The 25145-nt window shown below is 42.6% G+C and overlaps 1 protein-coding gene across 1 annotated transcript in view; it reads left to right on the top strand.

The window, feature by feature from the left end:
- The first annotated feature begins 529 nt into the window (after positions 1-529).
- The window catches only part of LOC124722781 (prostaglandin E2 receptor EP4 subtype), a 390946-nt gene continuing 366330 nt past the window's right edge, over positions 530-25145 (top strand). Inside the window, exon 1 of the mRNA XM_047247916.1 lies at positions 530-919. Coding sequence (XP_047103872.1) covers positions 530-919 — 390 coding nt within the window. The remainder of the gene's footprint in view (positions 920-25145) is intronic.

Below are 25145 nucleotides of genomic sequence, written 5' to 3' on the forward strand. Positions count from 1 at the left end.
GTTTATATATCCATACATATCGGTGGTGTATGAGAACTCGTCAATTTGTACAAACGCAGTAGTAGTTTGTGCTGTGGTAGGATTTAACGCTATTTCCTCAAATGTTTCACGAAACTGTCAAATTTTAAGCAGAGCCATAACTTATTGTTGTTGCTCGTTCGTAGTTTCTTGCGTATGCCTTGCACTCGCGCCGCGCGAGTCAATACGTCATTGTTCGAACGAGCTCAATACTGAATCGAATGCTGAGGCGTACCGGGAAATTTCGAACCTGTTCGAACGCGAGTATCGTTTGGCCAGCCCTGCCCCTTCATATCCGCAACCAGTGGCGCCTATAGACTGAGGATGACACGGCGGTCGGTCGGTCGGTACCATCGGGTCTTTCGAGTCCTGTTCTGACGGAATTTAGTTTTAGTTGTAGTTGTTCTCGGATGATAGTATTTCACATGCTGTTGGCGTATGTAAACTGTCCCCTCGAATGATGCAGTAGTCAGTTGGGTAGTTTAATGGGGCGCGCGGTGTGTGCCGGCAGATGAACGCGACGCTTGCTGCGGCGGCGGCGGCGCAGGGTGGGTGCGGGCGGCGTCCGCTGGGCCCTGGCCGGCAGCTCGCCATCACACTCACGTACGTGCTGGGCGTCGCGGGCAACGTCGCCGCGCTGCTGATCCTGCGCGGGCAGGCGCGCCACCGCCGCCACGCGCTGATGCTGCGCTGCCTCGCCGCCAACGACCTGGTCGCGCTCACCGGCATGCTGCTGCAGCTCTACCTCAAGCTCTACCTGCCCTGCGAGTACTTCTCCGAGTACTGGTCCTGCGTCGTGCGCGTCCTCTGGCGCCTCTTCGGGCTCGGCTCCGGCTGCGTCGCCATCGTCATGGCTGTGGAGCGCTGGCTCGCGCTCACGCACCCCTTCTTCTACCAAATGGTAAGTACCTGCACGCGTTTCGCGCTTCGCTTCCGACAGTGGTGACGGCAGGAAAATCGTCAAAATGTTTCAAATGGCTCTAGGCACTATGGGACTTAACATCTGAGATCATCAGTCTCCTAGGCTTACAACTACTTAAACCTAACTAACCTGAGGACATCACACACATCCGTGCCCGATGCAGGATTCGAACCTGCGACGTAGCAGCCGCGTAGTTCCGGACTGAAGCACCTATAACTGCTCGACCACGGAAAATCGTCGCCAAAATCTTTGCAGCCTCCATTATTGTGTGCTGTGCTTTCGAGGTTGCCGAACAAATCCTGGAAACACTCGCATCTATAAAATGTCTGAGATTTAAAGATTAACGGCCACGTAAAACTAGTCGTAAGAAAGTCAGATGCCAGGCTGAAATTCATCGGGAGAATCTTCTGCAAACGCTAGACTGAAATTCATTGGGAGAATCTTCTGCAAATGTAGTCCACCCACAAATGCAGTAGCTTACAAAACTCCTCTCCGAGCAGTAGTTCAGTATTTCTCGTCCATCTGGGATTCGTACCAGAAAGAATTGGTGGGGAAAGTTCATAGGATGTTCATCCAATTCCAGTGGCAGACGATAGAAGAGAAAGTAGAGTGGTGCTTTCGTCGCGGGGTAGCGCGTTGAAGTACACCGTTTCGTTTGTGATCTTCTCATAAAATGTGACTTATTGTGAAATTCCTCTGTGCTCTTTAGTTTGAACACCTAAATTTGGTGCGTGTTTGTATATTTATCAGACAATTTTTCATTATAGTAACTGGCTGGAGCATATGTATGCTGTATTTAGTGTGTCGGTTGGTTGGTTGATTAGGGTGGGGGACCAAACAGCGGGGTCATCGGTCCCACCGGATTAGGGAAGGGGAAATTGGCCGTACACTTTCGAAAGAACCATCCCAGCATATTCTTGAAGCGATTTAGGGAAATGACGGAAAACCTAAATCGGGATGGCCGGACGCGGGTTTGAACCGTCGTTCTTCCGAATGCGAATCCAGTGTGCTAATGACTGCGCCGCGTCTCTCGATACTGACTTCAGTACTGGTAGGAACCGCGATTGCTCTGTTCAGATGTAAGCTAAGTTGGTGACCCTCTGCTCACAGCCACGGGTGGTGCTGACTTTGGTCACGCATCTTGAGGCTGTTGCCAATTGCCATCACTGTGTGGGGCCGGACGTGGAGATGAGACGGAAGTCCAGCACGAACCGCGTGTTCACTGATCGGCGCACTATTGTGGCCACCTGGGTGCTGCCCACACTGAGGTTGACTCTTCACCTGTTGTCGAATGTGAGGTCGTCCCAAGGTGCTGCATTTCAGGGGGCCCACCAGAGTGCCTCTCCAGTTCGTCTGCTGAACAGGTTTCAGGTACTGACTGTGTCTGATAAACACACTGAGCCAGATACAGTCACTTGCGTGTTTCAGGGGAAGCCTCTCGGCCTGCAAGGTCTTGGCAGTCACAGAAAGTGGGATTACTGGTACTTGGGAGCTGCAACGTTAGCCATGTAATGGGACGCCTTACGATTATGGCTGCCAAGGACGGGAAGTAATCCAATGTGCACTCTGTGTGCGTACTGGGAGGAGTCATTCCAGTGTGGAAAAGGTCGTTCCGGATACTATGAGGCGCAAAAGGTGCAGCCAGCTGCAGATGGTGGCTAATATCGGTATGAACAATGTGTGTCACTTGATTTCGGGCAACTAGCTCTGTATGTAAAGACTGCCAGTCTTCCTTGCGACGTGACGGCGGAGCTTACCGTGTGTAGTGTAGTCGATAAGACTGACTGCGGACTTTTGATATAGAGCCGAGTGGCGGGTTTCCATTGGAGGCTCAAACGATTCTGCGAACGTGCAGCGTGCAGATTCCTCGACTTCCGTTGTATGGTCGTGGGTTTTCGGGTTCCGTTAAATCGGTCAGGGGTCCACTACACACAGCATGTGTGGAGGGGACTGGGCGGTTTTTTAGAGTAGAGGGTCTCGGGAAATTACAAGAAAGGCGTCAGTCTGAAAAGATGCAGGACAAACGCAGGAAGGTAGTCCTCGTAACAGTCGGTATTCTGTGACTCTTCGCCTTCTCCCGGCGTACTTCATTTTCAAATAGTTCACAGATGAACTGCCGGACACTGACATCCGGCAATTCACCCGTGAACTATTTCCACAATCGGTGTTGTAAATTGTCGAAGCTGTTTTGGAAGACAACCAGAGCACCAGCGCTAATAGACAACCAAAATAAATTAATAATTGGTTCCTTTTACCGACCCCCATACTCAGATGATTTGCATAGCAGTCAAAGAAAAGTGAGTCTCATTTCAAATAGATATCCTACTCCTACACTTATAGTTGGTGGTGACATATTGGTGAAAATATTTGTTTATAGTTGATGGTAGGCATAAGACATTGTCCGAAATCGTTCTGAATGCTTTTTCAGAAAATTATCTTGAAAAATTTGTGCAGGAGCCCACCCGAAGTGTGAATAGTTGGCAAAACATATTTGACCTATTAGCAACATATAACCCTTGGCAAATAGGGAGCATCTTGATGGGTACAGCCATTAATGACCATAAGGTCGTCGTACATCTACATCTACACGAAAACTCTGTAAATCACATTTAAGTGCCTGGCAGAGGGTTCATCGAACCACCTTCACAATTCTCTATTATTCCAATCTCGTATAGCACGCGGAAAGAACGAACTTACCGGGTGATCAAAAAGTCAGTATAAATTTGAAAACTGAATAAATCACGGAATAATGTAGATACAGAGGTACAAATTGATACACATGCTTGGAATGACATGGGGTTTTATTAGAACCAAAAAAATACAAAAGTTCAAAAAATGTCCGACAGATGGCGCTTCATATGATCAGAATAGCAATACTTAGCATAACAAAGTAAGACAAAGCAAAGATGATGTTCTTTACAGGAAATGCTCAATATGTCCACCATCATTCCTCAACAATAGCTGTAGTCGAGGAATAATGTTGTGAACAGCACTGTAAAGCATGTCCGGAGTTATGGTGAGGCATTGGCGTCGGATGTTGTCTTTCAGCATCCCTAGAGATGCCGGTCGATCACGATACACTTGCGACTTCAGGTAACCCCAAAGCCAATAATCGCACGAACTGGGGTCTGGGGATCTGGGAGGCCAAGCATGACGAAAGTGACTGCTGAGCACACTATCATCACCAAACGACGCGCGCAAGAGATCTTTCACGCGTCTAGCTATATATATATATATATATATATATATATATATATATATATATATATATATATATATAGTTCTAATAAAACTTCAGGTCATTCAAATATATTGTTCTAATAAAACCTCAGGTCATTCCAAGCATGTGTGTCAATTTTTACCTCTCTACCTACATTATTCCGTGGTTTATTAAGTTTTCATATTTATACTGACTTTTTGATCACCCGGTATATCTTCCCGCACAAGCTCTGATTTCCCTTATTTTATCGTGGCGATCGTTTCTCCCAATGTAGGTCGGCGTCAACAAAATATTTTTGCATTCAAAGCAGAAAGTTGGTGATTGGAATTTCGTGAGAAGATTCCGTCGTAACGAAAAACGCCTTTCTTTTAATGATGTCCAGCCCAAATCCTGTATCATTTCTGTGACACTCTCTCCCATATTTCGCGATAATACAAAACGTGCTGCCCTTCTTTGATCTTTTTCGATGTACTCCGTCAGTCCTATCTGGTAAGGATCCCACACCGCGCTGCAGTATTCTAAAAGAGGGCGGACAAGCGTAGTGTAGGCAGCCTCCATAGTAGATCTGTTACATTTTCTAAGTGTCCTGCTAATAAAACGCAGTCTTTGGTTAGCCTTTCCCACAACATTTTATGTGTGTTCCTTCCAGTTTAAGTTGTTCGTAATTGTAATACCTAGGTATTTTGTTGAATTTACGGCTTTTAGATTAGACTGATTTATCGTGTAACCGAAGTTTAACGAATTCCTTATAGCACTCATGTGGATGACCTCACACTTTTCGTTATTTAGGGTCAACTGCTAATTTTCGCACCATTCAGATATCTTTTGCAAATCGTTTTTCAATTTGTTTTGATCTCCTGAAGACGTTATTTGTCGATAAACGACATCGTCATTTGCGAACAACCTAAGACGGCTGCTCAGATTGTCTCCCAAACCGTTTATATAGATAAGGAACAGCAAAGGGCCTATACCACTACCTAGGGGAACGCCAGAAATCAATTCTGTTATACTCGATGACTTTTCGTCAATTACTACGAATTGTGACCTCTCTGACAGGAAATCACAAATCCAGTCACATAACTGAGACGATATTCCATAAGCACGCAATTTCACTACAAGCCGCTTTTGTGGTATAGTGTCAAAAGCCTTCCAGAAATCCAGAATAGATTTGAAATCCCTTGTCAATACCACTCAACACTCCATGTGAATAAAGAGCTAGTTGTGTTTCACAGAAACGATGTTTTCTAAACCCATGTTGACTATGTGTCAACACAGTTTTTCTTCGAGGTAATTCATAGTGTTTGAACACAATATATGTTCCAAAATCCTGCTGCGTATCGACGTTAACGATATGGGCCTGTAACTTAGTGGCTTACTCCTACTACCTTTCATGAATATTGGTTTGACCTGCGCAACTTTCCAGTCTTTGGGACGGATCTTTCGTCCAGCGAACGGTTGTATATGATTGTTATGTATGAAGCTAATGCATCAGCATACTCCGAACGGAACGTAATTGGTATACAGTCTGGACCAGAAGACTTGCCTTTATTAAGTGATTTAAGTTGCTTCACTACTCCGAGGATATTTATTTCTACCTTACTCATGTTGGCGGCTGTTCTCGATTCGAATTCTGGAATATTTAATTCGTCTTCTTTTGTGAAGGCATTTCGGAAGGCTGTGTTTAGTAACTCTGCTTTGGCAGCACTGTCTTCGATAGTATCTCCATTGCTATCGCGCAGAGAAGGCATTGATTGTTTCTTGCCGCTATCATAAATCACATATTACCAGAATCTCTTTGGATTTTCTGCCAGGTTTCTAGACAAAGTTTCGTAGCAAGATTGAACACCGTAACATCCAAATTGACCAAAAATATTTAAAAAATCTGATTAAAATTCGCTTGACGCCTTCCTAAGAGACAATCTGCACTCTTAATTTAATTATACAAATGTACACCAGATCAGGTTTAAATTCAGCTAATAGTATCGACTGCAATTAGAGATATATACCAAATCAATTCATAACAGATGATACTGATCCCGAAGGCACACAAATCAGGTCAGAATTGATGCCGAAGCAACGGAAGAAACATGAAAATTTAAAAAACGCAAAATGCCTAGAGACTGGTGAAATTTTAGAGAAGCTCGGAAATTAGCGCAATCATCAATGCGAAATGCTTTTAAGAGCTTCCATAACGAAACTCTATCTCTAAATCTAGCAGGAAACTCAGTGATATGTAAACTACAACAGCGGTAAAACTTAATCAGTAACGTAACCGCGCGATAGAAATGGTAATGTTACTGATAACAGTGCCGTATCACTAAACTCGGTTTTCCGAAATTCCTTCACGAAACGATACGAAATAAATATTCCAGAATTTGAAACAAGAACAACTGCCAACGTGATCCCCGGTGTAGCGAAGCAGCTTAAATCACTTAATAAAGGCAAGGCCTCTGATCCAGATCGTACAGCAGTCAGGTTCCTTTCAGAGAATACAATAGCTCCATACTTAGCACCCAATCTCTTCGTGCGTCGAAATATCCGTACCTGAAGTCTGGGAAGTTGCGTAGGTCACACCAGTACCCAAAAAAGAAAATGGGAGCAATACATTGGATTACTAACCCATATAACTAACGTCTATTTACGGTAGGATTTTGGAACGTACACTGTGTTCGACCATTATGAATTGCCAACAGGGATTCAGAAAATAACATTCTTGTGAAACACAACTAGCTCTCTATTCTCACGAAGTAATGAGTGCTGTCGACAGAGGATGTCAAACTGATACTATATTGTTAATGTTATTAGAAGGTTTTGACACCGTTCCTCACAATCGACTTCTAATGAAACTGTGTGCTTGCGGAGTTCGTCTCAGTTGCGCGACTGGTGTCGTGATTCTCAGAAAGTAGTAGTTGACGGAAAGTCGTCGAGTAAAACAGATTTAGGAGACAATCTGAGCAGCCCTCTTAGATTGATTGCTGATGATGCTGTAATTTATCGTCTTGTAAAGCCATTGTAGTATCAAAAAAATTGCAAAATGATTTACACAAGCTATTTGCATCTTTCCCCTTGCGGAGTACTGCTGCTCGGTATGGGATCTGCATCACATAGGATTGGCGGAGAATACAGAAGAAGTTCACAGGACAGCTCGTGTTGTACTATGCGAATTAGGGGAGAAAGTGCCAGGAATATGATACGCGAACTGGTATGGCATTCGTTAAAACAAAGGCGTTTTTCGTTGCGGTAGGAGCTCCTCATGAAATTTCAGTCACAAACTCTCCTCCCAGACCGCAAATGTTTTGTTGGCGCCCACCTACATAGGAAAAAATGATCATGAAAATAAAGTAAGAGAAATCAGAGCTCACACGGAAAGATTAAAGTGTTAGTTTTCCCGCGCGGTTTTCGCGAATGGAACAGTAGAGAAATAGCTTCAAGGTGGTTCGATGAACCCTCTGTCAGTAATCTTGTAGATTTAGATGTAGATGTAGAGAAGCTGTGCATTACGATGTGTATTACTGTTAAAACTACGAGAGCGTACGTTTCAGGAAGTGTCAGCCAACCTACAAGTATACGTCCGCCTCACTGCCATGTGGAGGTCCTGGACTCGGTTCCCAGAACTGCCAGTGATGTTTCATGTTTCCGTGGTAGGAGGACTCTTACGGGGGGCACTAAGTTTCGTGAGTGCAATCGAGGAGACGCTCCACCAGTTAGTGAGTTTTTCAGGATCAAGAGACCGAACAAGTACTCTCCGCCACAAACTGTGATTTTGCATGCGTAGTATACATGTTTGTAGCTTGAAGGCCAGGGATGACGATGGCTCAATGTGAAGTCGTAAGGCTGTACGTCATGTCAAGAGCAATGGGAAGCCTGCTATACGAGGTGGATACACCGCCAATGTGAATACGCAGTACCTGCTGAAGCGTCCCTTTCGCCTGCTCCTTGGAGCGTCTGTGACGTGACACCAGTTCGTACTCGCCGCCACGATCAGTTTCAAGAAGCATTGTGTGCTAATTGCAGGTATGGAGCACGTGAAGAAATTGGTGGTATGAATAGTATAATTCCTGAAGTTGCACACATTATTCCACTGTCGGTTGCAACAGTTTTTGATGGAACCGAACGAAGAGTGTGGATAATTTATGTATTACTAAAAAGTAGTTGCTGGCCGTGGTGGCCGAGCGGTTCTAGGCGCTTCAGTCCGGAACCACGTGGCTGCTGCGGTCGCAGGTTCGAATCCTGCCTCTGGCATGGATGTGGGTGATGTCCTTAGGTTAGTTAGGTTTAAGTAGTTCTAAGTATATAGGAGACTATTGACCTCAGATGTTAAGTCCCCTAGTAGTTGGTCAAGTCAAGGGACATGCCTAGAAAGATTTTTCGATTTAAAACCCGCTATTGATGAATTTATGAAGGAATCAGGAGTGTATGAACCAAAATTAGAGCACCAAGAATTGATTTTAGACCTCGCATGTTATGTGGATTTGACTGCATACTGCCAACAGTAAGACACTGTAAGGTGAGAGACTCGATAGGGATGTATTCAAAAAGAAAATCGCATTCTAGAAGAGAGAAGTTCTTCCAAAAATAGTCCAGTTACCTAAGCACACTGGTGTTGCGGAAAACACGAGATCTGAAGACTGCATTGTGGCCTTACAAAGAATTATAAGGATAGTTTTCTAATCTTTCGAGGACACTGGCAACCTTACATCTGTTTTCGAGACGGTTTGGCGTTTCAGTTTGCCACTGCGTATGTGCGCATGTAACTGATTGCTGTGCAGTGTAATTTCTGTTTTAAAAACAAATCCTTTTACTTTAAAACTTTCCAGTATGTCAACATTGTTTTCCTCAGGTAGAGCTTCCATGTCTCCATAATGAAGTTGCTAAAGTGCTACAATATTTCCATCAAGATATATGTGTGAAAAACTTTTTTTTTTTTTTTTTTGCTTACAAAACTAAATAGGTCACTATTACGTGGCAACCCGACTGTTATAATCTGTGATATGCAGATGCGGAATAAAATAATTAGCAAGTATGATGCCATGGTCAGATGCCGTTGTGGACGTTGTTTTAAATTTACATACAAATTTACCCACAAACAGCTGCATTTCATTGCAAGTACTAAAACTCTGTATTATTTTATTCCTGGGCACTCGTGTTAATGCCAATCTCGATTAAACTATTTGGTCATAAACTCACTGTATTATACGTTAATATACGAATATGGATAAGACGTCGGATAACTTGGAGTTTGTTCTTGTAGTAATTCATGCATTAATTTATTTTATTTTGACCTCTCATGTTAACGCTAGTCTGATTAAAGTATTTGCCCATATATCGACTTTAATACATGCAAACAAAAACAAATAACATCTCTGAGGAAAGTAGGGCGATGTCATATATTTTGTCAAGATCTTTGTAACAAGCAACAGCTGTATAGCACATGCTGGACGCTGGCAAAGTTTCGTTATCACAGTGTAAAAGTATACAGATTGTGTAAAAGTGTGTGAAGCGGTGTACCAAGCGGCCATCAAAACGGAAGCACACAGATGGACAATAACAGAAAAAAGCCGCCCGTACTGTCGCAGTAAGTACACAATTAAAAAATTGCGAACAGCTACTGGACTTGCGGACGTCTTTCATACCACCGACAAATAGCGAAGGGTTACAGCGGTGACATCACGATTCTGCCGAAATGAAGAGAGTAGAACCGACCGAAAATTGCCGCACCGCAGTACTAAATGAAATGCGGCGCTTTACCAGGTATGTCCGAGAATGACCGAGCAAAGCCGAGAGGGGCCGAACGTCGGTCCCCCACGCGGTGCACACATCCAACACGCGTGTAGTGTGGCGAGCCCTGCTGCAGATACATGTACGCTGGATTGTATTCATTTTCTCATTTTCATACTAGTTGCGTAAGAATTAGGCACGAGACGAGTGTAGCTTGGGATTAATGCAGCAGTGTCAAGCCGCTCGATCGACACTGAACACTCTTCTTGCCTTCAGGAAGTGTACGTGAGGGATTTGCGGTCCCTTGGTGGGCGAGTGGACGCAACTTCTAAAAGATTAAAGTACAAATGGGTTTGTTACAAGAAAAATTGCTGACAACCAAAAGCGCTACTGTGCTGAGAAAAGCATGAAGTAGAATGCATTTCGTACAGCCATAACAGACATTTCGAATTTAACAAATGATGTCTGACTTGCGGGAGTGGCCTCCTACATTACACAACAGTTTGGTACAGTCTTAAAATATATAAAAAGGTATAAGTAACAAAACTGCACAAACACCTGAGAACAGATAATTATGCTAACTTGTTCTTAGGATCTTATTAATGCATACCAGTGTATCCAAAGAATGAAGTCGGAGTCTCCCCGTTTTTCCCATTACAACGTTTCCAGTACTACTGGAACACGTTTCGGCACTAGCGGATTGCGGTAATGGTCTCTGTCAGAAGCCCAAGTAACTATATGCCGTGCAATGAAGTTTAAGGACAAATTGCGAGCACTTACACAGCTCACAGATTCGTTATAAAGACCCGCGACTTCATCACAGTCGAAGTCTATAAATTCCTATATTTCATTAACATTACTGACAAATTAAAATCGTGCTTAAACTTTTGACAAATATGAATCTCAGCCTATGCTCCATCATGAGTAAAGTTATTTATTACCCTGTTTTTGGTTCGCTCGTTTACTTTTTTTCTCCGTAACACAAAATCATCTTCTATCAGGGTGGCGATTCTTCTGGAAAATCGGGAATTCTCAGGGAATTACATTTTGCCTAGAAAAAATCTGTGAATTTCAAGAAGTTTCAGGAATTTCATAAAATCTGAGGGAATTCTGTGTTTTTCACTTACCACAGAAATTTAATTTTATTTAGTTTTATAGACCACAAATTTTAAAATACTTAATATTTCAAAATGTGTTAATTATATGAATAGGAGGAGAGTGAACCAAGCTCCCGCCAGTCATCCCGATTTACGTATCTCGATGTTTCCGTGCAAACCACTTCAGAGGAATGGAAGAAAGAACTGTTACGTCAGCATGATCATAGCCGGTTTCTTCCCACATCCGTGTTCGACACATCTGGCGCTAACTCCGTATGAATTATCGGTGTCTGAAGACTGCAGTTAAACTAATGCTTATAGCTACTGTATATCAGCTGAGGGGAAAGTAAAGTCATTATGTATCGTGTGGTATCGCCCATCCCCTCTAATCCCCCATTCACAGTTAATTTGATTTTTCAGGAGCTCCTTGTGACCCCACCTTCCTCTCCATACCTATAATTCTCAGGGGATTTATTGTTTCAATTCTGAGTATCCACTGTGTCTATATTTTTCAGGTCAGAATTTCAAGTACCCTCAGACACTGAAGTAGCGCCTCATACACTCACACACGGACATTCATGAAAAACCTCAGGAGCTACTTTCGGCTGACCCATTATCAGAAACGTCTCAGTTCCGCCATTTCTGCGCAGGCAGTCTTCATAAACATGTAGCGGTGTCTATTTTACTAAGAGGAAGAGGCGTATCGAGCGAGCAATGTAGAGTGGGGTCCTGTCCCAGACCCTAAACAGTTCAATCCCGCGTCCGGCCATCCTGATTTAGGTTTTCCGTGATTTCCCTAAATCACTCCAGGCAAATGCCGGGATGGTTCCTCTGCAAGGGCACGGCCGACTTCCTTCCCAATCCTTCCCTAATCCGATGAGACCGATGACCACGCTGTCTGGTCTCCTTCCCCAAACCAACCAACCAACCAACCTAAACAGTTCGGCGGTAAGGAAGATCCTGCTGTACACTCCTTACCTCCCGTCTTTTGTCACTGCGCACTCGAGCCGGGAGGAAGTATTACTTAGACGTTTCTGTGAAGACATGATTCCAATAGTTTAATAGCAGTCCTTCAACAGCTGCAGGACGCCAATCTTGTAGGAGACCGCTCTGGGGATCCTTGAGCTCTTGTCTCCCAACTTTTACACTTCCTTCACTCATTCCGACGTAAAGTAAAGAACAGCTAGTTGTGGAGTACACTAGGCTGTGACCTTGCTAAAGGAGTCATCCGGCATTCATCGCAGGTGATTTAGTGATCTACTGAAACCTAAATCGAGATGCAAGGGCTCGAATTCAAATCACACTCCTCAAAAATGCGAGTCCATTGTTCTAACAACTGAGTCCCCTCGCCCTTCAGAGTTTAAAGTCCCATCAACGTCGACATCAGGGGCATTAGGGACTGAACCAAATCTGTTGAACGCGGATGTGGGAAGGAGCAGACTAAGATCTTGTTGTCGTAACAATTCTTACTTTGATTCCTCTGAAATGGTTTGCACGGAAACCCCGAAATGGGTAAATCGGGAAGACTGGCGGGAGTTTGGTTCTCTCTCCTCCTGGATACGATACTATAAAAACCACAGTATGACACGGCGCTTTCATTATGCGTGAGGAAAAACAAAATCAGCACTTCATATCATCAATAAGTGACTAGTTTACTGGATAAGAACTGAAATAGAGGAAAGTATTCGAAGTGAAAACGGTAAGCTACTTCATCATATTACAGATATCAGCCACCTATATAATTCACCAAGGAGCAATTTCGAAAGGAGTTAAAGGTCAGGGAAAAGAAATAAAAACTTTGCGATCTATCGATGATATTGTAGTTCTGTCAGAGACAGCAAAGGGCTTGCAAGGGCAGTTGAATGGAATGGATAGTGCCTTAAAAGAGATTCTAAGATGAACACCAGCGAAAATAAAACAAGGGCAACTATACGTAGTCGTATTAAATCAAGTGATCCTGACAATCAGATTAGTAAATTAGACACTAAAAGTACTCGATGAGATCTCCTATTTGTGCAGCGAAATAACTGACGACGATGGCCGAAATAGAGAGGACATAAAATTCAGGCTGGCAGTTGGGAGAAACGCGCTTATGAAAAAGAGGAAATTGTTAACATCAAAAATAAATTTACGTGTTGGAATTCTTTTCTGGAGATATGTGTATGGAGTGTAGGCATCTACAGAAGTGAAACGCTGATGATAATCTCTTCATACAAGAAGAGAATATAAGCTTTTAAAATGAGGTGCTACATAAGAATGTTGAAAAATTGAGGAGTAGATCGAATAACTAATGAGGCGGTACTGAATCGAACTGCTAAAAAAGAAATCTGCAGCACAAATTGACTAAAAGAAGGGAACCATTGACAAGACACATAATGCGGAATGAGAATTTCCTAATGGAAGGAAGTGTGTGTGTGTGTGTGTGTGTGTGTGTGTGTGTGTGTAGGCGGGAAGGGGGAGGGAGGGTAAACCTGTAGAGTGAGACCAAATCTTGACAACAATAAGCAAGTTCAAATGGCTGTATTAAGCAGTTGTTGTGTAGAGGTGAAGAGGCTTGTTTATGATAGCGTGGAGACCTTTATCAAACTAGTCTTCGGACTGAAGACCACAACAACAACAACAACAACAACAACAACGACGACGACGACAACAACGACATATAATTCGGTCAGGCAAGAGAATAAGGATTTCACTCGGATACAAGTTGGCTGGCTCAAATGGCTCTGAGCACTATGGGACTCAACTTCTGAGGTCATCAGTCCCCTAGAACTTAGAACTAGTTAAACCTAACTAAACTAAGGACATCACAAACATCCATGCCCGAGGCAGGATTCGAACCTGCGACCGTAGCGGTCTTGCGGTTCCAGACTGCAGCGCCTTTAACCGCGCGGCCACTTCGGCCGGCTCGGTTACAAGTTTCATGAATAGTAGCGAGTAGTACAGCTCTCCTACATTTAACGAGGATGTTGGGCATTAGGGTACACACTCTGCAATTGATCGGTTTTAATATCGCTTGGTTGTTAACTGGTTGACTTCCCAGGAATTACTATCTTAATTATCACGTTGTTATGTCTCTACATATTTAAACTAAATTATTTTGATTCAAAGCGGTCCGTTATTATTGTATGGCAGCAAAACTCCGTGATAGGCTGCATGAAAGTTAAAATCTTGGCCTCGATGTTTCTGTCATTAGCAACTAGTTAAAAGAGAGTCTGGCTGTAGTCTGCGGGCACACTTTACTGCTACCACCTTTGTTGTCCTAATGTTTTGTTTTCTAACATTTTAATGAAGTAAAATGAGATTTGTAATTTCTCGTCTTAGTACGAAACCGATGTAGCGTTTTAAAACGCGCAGTGGCAGGGGCTTTTATCTGCCATCGCACAGTGACTGACGTGATTATTTCCTGTTGCGGACACACGGCCGGCGCGCCACTTTATTCCACGCAGCGAGAGGCACTGCCAGTTGCCGGGCCGGCCTGCGCTTATCGGGCCCTTGTTGTCTCAGACGTTATCGAACGTTCAATTGTGCCGTTTCGGAGATACGGGAGGATGTTTAGACTACTTGTCGGTGTTTTCTTGCATTCAGAACGTTTCAGCGCCATCCTCCTTAGCGACTGGCACTTTCAGCGCCTCTGAAGCAGTTTATACTGACTTTCCTGTTCCTTGCAGTTTTAAATCTCATCCGGGCAACATTCTTATATGAATACACCAGGTGGTTACAATTAAAATGCGCCCACTCACAGAAGTCCAGTATGGACCGTAATTATCGTATGGCAACGAATCTTGGTAGATATGCTAATCCGTTAATGTGGAACCTATTTACACTGGAAAAAATTAGTTCCAATTTTAGCCACCAATTGAAAACCTGGTGCTGTGAATGCAAGAAAGACGTATAGCAGTGTTTCAATATGTATTACATTAGGAAAGTGACGTGGGCATAAATGGTGAAGCAAGTGAGAAAAGCACAATTTTGATTTTATTTTTAAGCGCCGCTTTCTCCATTTGTTCACCAGAAACGTCGACGAGATGCTGTACACCGCCAGGTTTGCACCTGAAGGCCACAACTGGAGCTAACTTTCGTTCCCAGCGTAAATCGGTTCCGCATTAACGCATTACAATATCTACCAAGTTTCGCTGCCATACCATAATTACAGTCCACTCTGGACGTCTGTAAGTAGCTGCATTTTCTACATTTACATCCACATCTACACAGACACCCGGCAAGCCACCGTACGGTGCGTGGCGTAGGGTAAGCCGTGCCACTACTAGTCATTTCCTTTCCTATTCCACTCGCAAACATAGCGAGGGAAAAACGATTGTCTGTATGCCTCCATATGAGACTCAATTTCTCCTATCTTTTCTTCGTGGTCCTTACGTGTAATTTATATTGGCTGCAGTTAAATCGTTCGGCAGTCAGCTTCAGATGCCGATTCCCTAAATTTTCTCAATAGTGTTTCTCGAAAAGAACGTCGCCTTCCCTTCAGGGATTCCCATTTGAGTACCCGAAGCATCTCCGTAACAGTTACGTGTTATTTGAACCTACCGGTAACAAATCTAGCAGCCCACCTCTGAATTGCTTCGATGTCTTCCTTCGATCCGCCTGGTACGGATCCCAAACTCTCGAGCAGTACTCAAGAATAGATCGCACCAGCGTGCTATATGCTTTGCAACGTTATGCCCAGATATTTAAACGACTTGGCTGTGTCAAGCCGGGCAGTAGTAATACTGTATCCGAACATTGCAGGTTTTATCTTCCTACTCATCCGTATTAACTTACATTTTTCCTCATTTAGAGCTAACTGCCATTAATCACACCAACTGTATAAATTTTTTTCCAAGTCGTCTTGTATCTCCGTACAGTCACTCAACTTTGGCACCTTACCCTACACCACGGCATCATCAGCAAGCAACAGCAGATTGCTGCCCACCCTGTCAGCCAAACCATTTATGTATACAGAGAACAACAGCGGTTCTATCACACTTCTCTGGGGCACTCCTGTCGATACCCAAGTCTCTGATGTGCACCCATCATCGAGGACAACATACTGGCTTCTATTGTTGAAGAAGTCTTTGAGCCACTCACATATCCGGGAACTTACTTCATATGCTCGTACCTTCGTTAACAGTCTGCAATTGGGCACCGTGTCAAATGCGTTCCGGAAATCTAGAAATACGGAGTCTGCTTGTTGCCGTGCTTCCATAGTTCTCAGTATGTCATGCGAGAAAAGGATAGGCTGAGTTTCGTCCCAGCAACGCTTTCTAAAAGCATGCTTATTTGTGGATATAAGCTTCTCAGCCACAAAAAATTTATTATATTCGAACTGAGAATATGTACAAAGATTCTGCAGCATACAGAAGTTAGGGATATTGGTCTGCAATTTTGTGGTTCTGTTCTTTTATCCTTCTGGAGTCATCTGCGCTTTTTTCCATTCGCTTGGGGCTTTATGCCGGGTGATAGATTCACGATAAATGCAAGATAGGTACGGAACCAATGCAGTCGAGTACTCTTTGTGAAACTGAGTTGGGATCCCATCTTGGCCTGGTGCTTTCTTTTCTTTCAAATCCTTCAGTTGTTTCTGTACGTCAGAAAGGCTTTTTACTATAGCTTCCATACAGGAGTCTGTCCGATGGCCAAATGCGGCATGTTTTTATGATTCTCCTGTGTGAACAATTTCTTGAACGTGAAATTTGAAACTTCGCCTTTCGTTTTGCTATCTTCAACTGTCACACAAGACAGTTCAACAACTGACTGAATGGATGCCTTAGACCGGGTTTAATTATTAAACAATCGGTATCAAAAATTTTTGGACATATTTTAAGGGAGTAGTAGTAGTAGTAGTAGTAGTAGTAGCTTTATTCATCCGTAGATCTCTTTTTACAAGGATATGGGACATGTGAAAGTATTTACAAATTTAGATCATTCTAAAATAAGCTAATTCGTATACACATATATTTACAGACTTCTAGTTAGAGACAATCATTAGGTTTACTTCTGGTATCCAATACTTTCTTTAAAAATAACTTATTAAATAATGTAATGTCACATTGTTCACTCATCTCTCACTATCAGTCACTGCACACACACACACACACACACACACACACACACACACACACACACACACAACACAACACACAACACACAACACACACAGGCGATCTCTGGGCCATTTTCTGTACCGCAACTTCCCATTTGCTACCCTGAAAACCTGTCACCATCCCTCCATAATGAGCTCAGAAAGAGGAAGATATGTTAGTATTGTGCCATGCATAGCTTGGAGGTAAGTATTTCTAGAAACGAAAAAAACATGGAAAAAACAGAAAGTGAAGGTGTTATGTGGAATGTTGGATATTTTATAATCATTATTATTTACTTGTGTAACATTTTCTATCAAACCCCTACTCTGTTTTAGCTAAGCAATCCTTCAATGTATAAAATGTATTGCATAACAGGTACTTTTTAACTGCCTTTTTAAATAAGTGTATTTTTGCAATTTCTTTAATCTCTTTTGGTAATTTATTGTACAGGTATATTCCTTGGTAGAAAATGCTGTTTTGAGTTTGATGATTATGTTTTCTTGGTAAATGTAAGTTGAGTCTCTCTCTTGTTGCATGGTCATGGACAGAGCTGTTTGTGTAGTAATTACCAATGTTATTTTTGATGTGTACAGCTGACTGGTAAATGTATTCACATCGAGCAGTTAAAATCCACAGTGTTCTGAACAGATCTTTACAATGAGCTCGACTAGTGTGCATTTGTTCTTAAAAAAAGAATGCCATAGCCAAGAACTGAGTGTACATATGAATAACATGTAACTAAAAGACACTACATGTTACACACTGATGATAGGATTCTATGGGCGTAACATGCTGATGACATTCTGTTTGCAAGTACCTTTGTGTGTTCACACCACTTCGACTGCTGAGAATCAATATTCACATCCAAATAAAGAACAAATGTGGTTTACAGTTTCCAACGACGCTCACGTTTGCATTTTTTGCACAATGTTTCACTGTGCGAGTTCTTTTAAAACCTGAATGTGGCAGGGATGAAATACAGGGAACGACAGGTTATTTACGACTTGTGCAGTAATCAGACTCTATTTGGGAGAGTCGAAGGACATGAAAGTGAAGCAGTGGTTGAGAATGAAGTGGGACAGGGTTGTAGCCCACAACCGATGTTATGCTGAGGAAGCAGTAAAGGAAATGAAAGAAAAATTTGGAGATAGAATTAAAGCTGATGTAGAAGAAATAAAACCTGTGAGGTATGCCAATGACACTAATTTTGTCAGTGACAGCAAAGGACTTGGAAGTTCAGGTGAACGGAATGGACCGTGTCTTGAAAGGAGGCTAAAAGATCAACATCAACAAAAGCAAAACAAGGATAACGGGATGTAGTACATATAAATCAGGCGATGTTGAGGGAATCACGCGAGGGGCGTTCAACAAGTAATGAAAAACATTTTTTTAAGCAGGTTTGTTTTATTCGGGACTCCACTACATGCCACTCTTTTGGCTACAAAACCTTGTTTTTGAACATAGTTTACTTTGAGTGGCCACTTTACTGTGAGGGTGTGACGGAGCAGTCGCCTTGCTGCATCAACAACCTCCCCATCATCCACGTGCTGCTTCCCGCGGAGAGCATCCTTCATTGGGCCAAAGAGTTCGAAATCGGAAGGTGCGAGATCCGGGCTGTAGGGTGGACGAGAAGAACAGTCCGATGAAATTTTGTGATCTCCTCTCGGGCGCGGAGACCTGCGGTAGGCCTTCTGTTGTCATGGAAAAGGAGAAGTTCTTTTGCATTTTTGTGGCAACGAACATGTTGAAGTTGCAAGAGTCACAGCTGTGTGTGGTCGGCCGGCATACGATGACAGACGCTTCGCCTAACGACTCGCCGTGCTTTTCTTCATTGCCAGGTCTCTGGAGATATTCGGCAACCGCCTATGAATATCTGCGATGCTCTGGTTTTCCTCCAAAAGAAACTGAATGACAGCTGTCTTTTTAGAACGCACTTCCGTTTTGAACGCCATTTTGAAGGCTGCTCATAGCGCCGCCAGCTACCGGAACTTCATGAAACTATAGGGGCTGAAGTGGGGATTTCCACGATGTCCCACCACAAATTCAGCATTTTTTCAATCGAAACTGACAGAGAGAAAATAATTGGAATACTTTTTGAATGCCCCTCGTATTAGGAAACGAGACATTAAAGTTAGTAGATGAATTCTGCTGCTTGGGCAGCAACATAACTGATGATGGCTGAAGTAAAAATGATACAGTATTCAGAAATTCAGTCTGGCTGTAGTACGAAAGGCATTTCTTAAACAGAGGAATTTCTTAACAACTAACTCAAATTTAAGTATTAGGAAGTCTTTTGTGAAAGTATTTATATGTAGTGCAGTCTTGTACGGAAATGCAACGTGGACGATAAACAGTTAAGACAAGAAGTGAATAAAAGCTTTTGAAGTGTGGTGCTATTGAAGAATGCTGAAGATTAGTTGGGTAGATCGAGCAAGTAATGAGAAGGTACTGAATCGAAATGACGAAAGAAGAAATTTATGGCACAATTTGACTGAAAGAAGGGATCGGTTGCTAGGCCACATCTTGAGGTACCAAGGCACAGGCAGTTTGGTAATGGAGGGAAGTGTGGGGGGTTAATATTGTAGACGGTTACCTAGCGATGAACACTGCTAGCACATTGGATGGATGTAGGTTATAGTAGTTCTACTGGCATGAAGAAGCTTTCACAGGATAGCCTAGCACGGAGACCTACATCATACCAGTTTTTGGGGTAAACATTACACCAGTGTATCAGTGATCCAGTGCTCCAGTGCTGCGAACGGCGATTTCATGTGGCTCGCAGCCTCTACGCTATCCAGTATCTGATGTAGTGTTGGTGATGAGCCCATTTAGGTTCCAGCTGCCCCTTGCATCTACGTATATATGTACATGGATACTCAGTAAATCACCATGGCAGAGGGTTCATCGAACCCCCTTCACAATAATTCTTTATTATTCCACTTTCGAACAGCGCGCGCAAAAATCGAACACCTATACCTTTACGTGCGAGCTTCGATTTCCAATATTTTATTATAATGATCGTTTCTCCCTATGTACGTCGGCATCAACAAAATATTTTTGCATTCCGAGGAGAAAGTCGGTGACTTAAATTTTTCTAAGAAGATCCCGCCGCAACGAGAAGCGCCTTTCTTTTAATGATGTCCACCCCAAATTCTGTATTATATCCGTGACACTCTCTCCCCTATTTCTCCATAACATACATCGTGCTGCTCTTCTTTGAACATTCTCGATGTACTCGGTTAATCCTATCTGGTAAGGATCCCACACCGCGCAGCAGTACTCCAAAAGAGGACGCACAAGCGTAGTGTAGGCAGTCTCTTTAATAGATTTGTTGCATATCTAAGTGTTCTGCCAAAGAAACGCAGTCTTTGGTTCGTCTGTCTCACATTTTCTATGTTTTCTTTCCAATTTACGTTGTTCGTAATTGTGATTCCTAGGTATTTAGTTGAATTTACGGCGTTTAGATTTGATTGATTTATCGTGTAACCGAAGTTTAACGGATTCCTTTTAGCATCCAAGTGGATGACCTCACACTTTTCATTGTTTAGGGTGAATTGCCAAGTTTTGCACTATGCAGATATCTTTTGTGAATCGTTTTAGACTTTGTTTTGATCTTCGACGACTTTACTAGACACTAAACGATAGCATCTTCTGGAAATAACCTAATGCGGCTGCTAAAATTGTCTCAAGAACAGCAAAGGGTCTATAAAACTACCTCAGGGAACGCCAGGAATCACTTCAGTCGTACTCGAAGACTTTCTGTCAATTATTACGACTTCCTCTGACAGAAAATCACGAATGCAGTCGCATAACTGAGACGATATTCCATAAGCCCGCAATTTCATTACAAGCCGCTTGTGTGGTATTGTGTCAAAAGCCTTCTGGAAATCTAGAATTACGGAATCAGTTTGAAATACCATGCTAATAGCACTGCAACTTTCCAGTCTTTGGGTACGGATCTTTCGTCGACCGAGCGGTTGTATATAATCGTCAAGTGTGGCGCTAGATAGATACGCATCTGTTTTGCTACACCCGTGCTGTTATTCCGTGAAATACACATCTCCTGGGTGTTCTACTTTTCTGACAATTGAGTTAAATTGAGTGCTGGATCTCAGGGCTTGCATTAATTGCAACCTGTTCATAAACATTTCCAACACCCTTACGTAGAGAGCGTAAACAAGTCCTTTATCGAAATAAGCGTGTGGGGTACCTTACAAACTGAAACGGAAGAAGGCAAATAATGATAAAATCGCATGTAATTTTTGTCCATAAATACTTCGGCTTTTAGCTCTCATTGAAAGAAAATTGTTAAATGGAACAATTTTTTTTAGTAGACTGTATTCAGCTCGTAGGAAGTGTTCACATAAGCTATAAACTCATGGAAAATTTCAGAATGTTCTCTTCTAGCTTTTCCACGTGCCTGAAGTCCTCGGACCACGCTTTTATTAATCGTCTACACAGCGCCTGTTGAATGGAAGGTCTACTTTGATTGAAATTATTCTTGTAGTACGTAAATCCCTTCCTTCTCAGCCTCCCGCCCCTTCCCATAAACCTTGTACCCGTACACGGCAGTGTACGTGATATGAATTCATCAACAGGTTAACATGTACGGGTAACTTCACACTAAATATTATTCCAATAATCCTGGCCAAGAGAAATATACTAGTATCAGACATCGATCTTAGTTTGAGGAATAAATTCTTGAGAGTGTAGATTTCGAGCACAGCATTATACGGTAGTGAAACATGGACTTTGGAAAAACTGTAACAGAAGCGAATCGGAGCTACAGTTGAATGTTGAAAATTAGGTGGAGTGATAAGGTTCTCCTCGGAATCGGCGAGGGAAGGGATATAAGGAAAACTATGATAAGAAGAAGGGGCACGATGATAGGACTGCCGTGATGCAGGAGGGAGCTGTAGACTGTAGAGGGTAAAAACTGTAGAGGAAGACACAGAGTGGAATACACTCAGCAAATAATAGAGGAGGTAGGTTGTAACTGCTACTCGGAGATGAAAAATTGGCACAGGAGAGGAATTCGCAGCGGGCTGCATGAAACCAGTCAGAAGACTGACGACAAGAATTAAGTATTTCGTGATAACATGTCGTTTTCTGTTATTTTGAAATGAGAACCTTAGCACAAAAGTTGACCAAATTTTTGGATACTGTTTTAGATGTCCAATCTACTATTATCAAGCCAGATGGCTCACGTGTTAAGATGCGAGACTCTTATTCGAGACGAGTAGGATTCATCTGGGCACCCTCTACTACTAACATTGCCAAATTCAGAATAACATGGCGACCCCGTGAAGATATGAACTAAGACCAGGGAAAAGAAGAAGATGCTCGGCAAAGGTAAAACTAACGTTGGAGGGACGAATACTCCACGACCTTACAGTGTGCTGCTAGTAATAGTCTTTTGCTTTCCTTCTTCCAGAAAGCATTTTCCTCCAAAAGAAATCATGAGCCGGCGGAGGTGCCCGAGCGGTTCTAGGCGCTTCAGTCCGGAACCGCGCGACTGCAATGGTCGCAGGTTCGAATCCTGCCTGGGGTATGGATGTGTGTGATGTCCTTAGGTTAGTTAGGCTTAAGTAGTTCTAAGTTCTAGGGGACTGATGACCTCAGAAGTTAAGTCCCATAGTGCTCAAAGCCATTTGAACCATTTTCAAGAAATCGTGATTTGGACATTTTCCAATGTGGGGAAAAACATGTACTTACTCTCAATATGATGGCTTGATTAAAATTATACCGTTTCAGGCCGACTGAAGGACTGTCTGCATGATAGAAACTGATGTCGATATAATATTGCCCTCGCAGACGCATAGTGCAGCGGACTGAAACTATTTGAAACATTCAACGCAAACGCGCGGCTCCATATAGCATGCAACCTTGGTGTATCTTGTTACGGATTCATAACGCTTTCTCGAGGAGAACCTCTCTGTCTCACGAAGATTTTGCAGTACTTATGAGGTAGAACGAATGGGATAGTGCCTACCAGGTATCCATTGTGCATACTGTTCGTGGATATTGAGAATATTCTCCAAATGATGACATTGTAAAACTGGAAATTGCATTGTTTGCCAAAGAACCTATTGAAGCTGGTTCAGCGTTTTCATTCGTGCAGTTTGCTGCACTTTAAGGTAATCATAGAGTACGGTATAGTTATGTGTCAAATATTTCATTTAGATATTCTGAAACGCTTAAGAGATGTTATAGATGTTGGATTTAATTGATCTAGCTTTTATTCTTCATGATTTTCTTATTACTATTGTAAATGTTTTAATTTGGGCCTGCAGAGGACCATTTGCCTCTTAACTCTAATGAACTCATCTGCATTTGTCTTCTTTCTTCATAAATAACCCTCAAGACTGTCGCTCTTGCTGTTACAGTTCTCTGAGTTGCCGCCTGCGGGCGAGGTTTAGCCATTCTCAGGCATACGAGTTAGATGTACACGTGCAAATACGTATAATGAATTTTCCGGAATGAGATTTTCACTCTGGAGCGGAGTGTGCACTGATATGAAACTTCCTGGCAGATTAAATCTGTGTGCCGGACCGAGAGATTTTCACTCTGGAGCGGAGTGTGCACTGATATGAAACTTGCTGGCAGATTAAAACTGTGTGCCGGACCGAGACTCGAACTTCATTTTTATAGTGAAGTTGCCTTCTAAAAGTCATTATTCGTATTTAGATCTCGGAATATAATGATTGATCCTGTGTGTCAACAGCTATCCTTAATGGAAGACGTTCACTGATTCCAGCATGTCATTTGCTTAATGTCTATGTCATTCGAGTAAACACTTGACGATAAAGCATGAAGGTGCATCGCTGGCAGGAAATACAGTGGAACAAATTCTTCATTTCTCTGGTCGTAGTGTCCGCAGATGGTGTTTAATTGCTTATGGTGCTCTAGGTACGTTAATACAATCGCTAGACAGATCTAAAATACATTAAGTAATAATATTGTGAATTGTTTTGGAATACAAATGCTAAATGGTTTTGTTTTCTAATGTCAAGTTCATATTTGAATGTAATTGTGCTACAAAAACATGGGCTTACTTTTGCAAAAGTAAGATAGCCTTATCGTAATATAAACACTTCTGTTCTTCAGATTAAAGAAATTATGTCTTTGAAACGCAGAATATTTTGTCTGTGCGCAAAGTTACGACTCTTCTTCCAACCGAATTTCCGGCTGGAATAACGTTCCCCAGCGTGCAGCTTTAGGAAGCACGGATACCGGATATGATCAAATATAGTTTTAACTGAGATTTTTTGAATTTACATCAGTTCTCGTGCACACATTATCGGAAGGAATTGGTATAAAGCGAACTGATTTAGGCTCTGATATTTGACAGCGTCTCAGGGTTGTACTCGTGCGATGTCTCAAAATAATCACGTGGGGCTCTCTATCACACGTACTATTTTGGGCTCACATATCGAGGACGCTTTCTGTATGTCATCTCCATAGCGCTGGCGTTCGCACCGTTTCTCTAAATAGTTTCAGCCGAATGAAAGTGTGGTTTCACAAGGAAGGCAATCGCCGAACACTATCCCATCGCCAGTCAGTGATCCGTTGGTAATAACACCAATGCCCTTGACACAGATAAAGATATTTCATTTCCTTCGCTTTGAGCACCCTCCTGTTACTGCGTTAACTAGCTGTCGTCTATTCGTTTAAAGGTGTTTCTTGGGATTTTCTCACCACTGTTATCTGATCTGTAACTAAGAAAACAATGGTACCCAAAATAATTCACCTGTGTGTAGGTCTTAATTCAGACGTAAACGAGAGGGTCATAGCATGTTTTCGTCGTTTCCTGCTCACTTGCTAGACACCATCTTAAGTAGTTTCTGTCCTATAACGCCATAACTAGCATCACAGCCACACGTTGACTGTAGACAGGAGAACGAACCGTTAGAACCTATTCAGTTTGCTGCTGTGGTCTGTGAACGATGTAGGAATTCCTCTGTTCTTTTTAATGAGGCTGAGGAGGTCCTCTGGTGGTTAGAGCTTAGATAGCAGACACTTTTATTTCAAAATTTTAAATGATTTTTTTTCGTGCCATATAGAACAGTCACTACAGTGTTTAAGATACACAT

Source organism: Schistocerca piceifrons, chromosome X, assembly GCF_021461385.2.
Source record: "Schistocerca piceifrons isolate TAMUIC-IGC-003096 chromosome X, iqSchPice1.1, whole genome shotgun sequence".
Classification (NCBI taxonomy): domain Eukaryota; kingdom Metazoa; phylum Arthropoda; class Insecta; order Orthoptera; family Acrididae; genus Schistocerca; species Schistocerca piceifrons.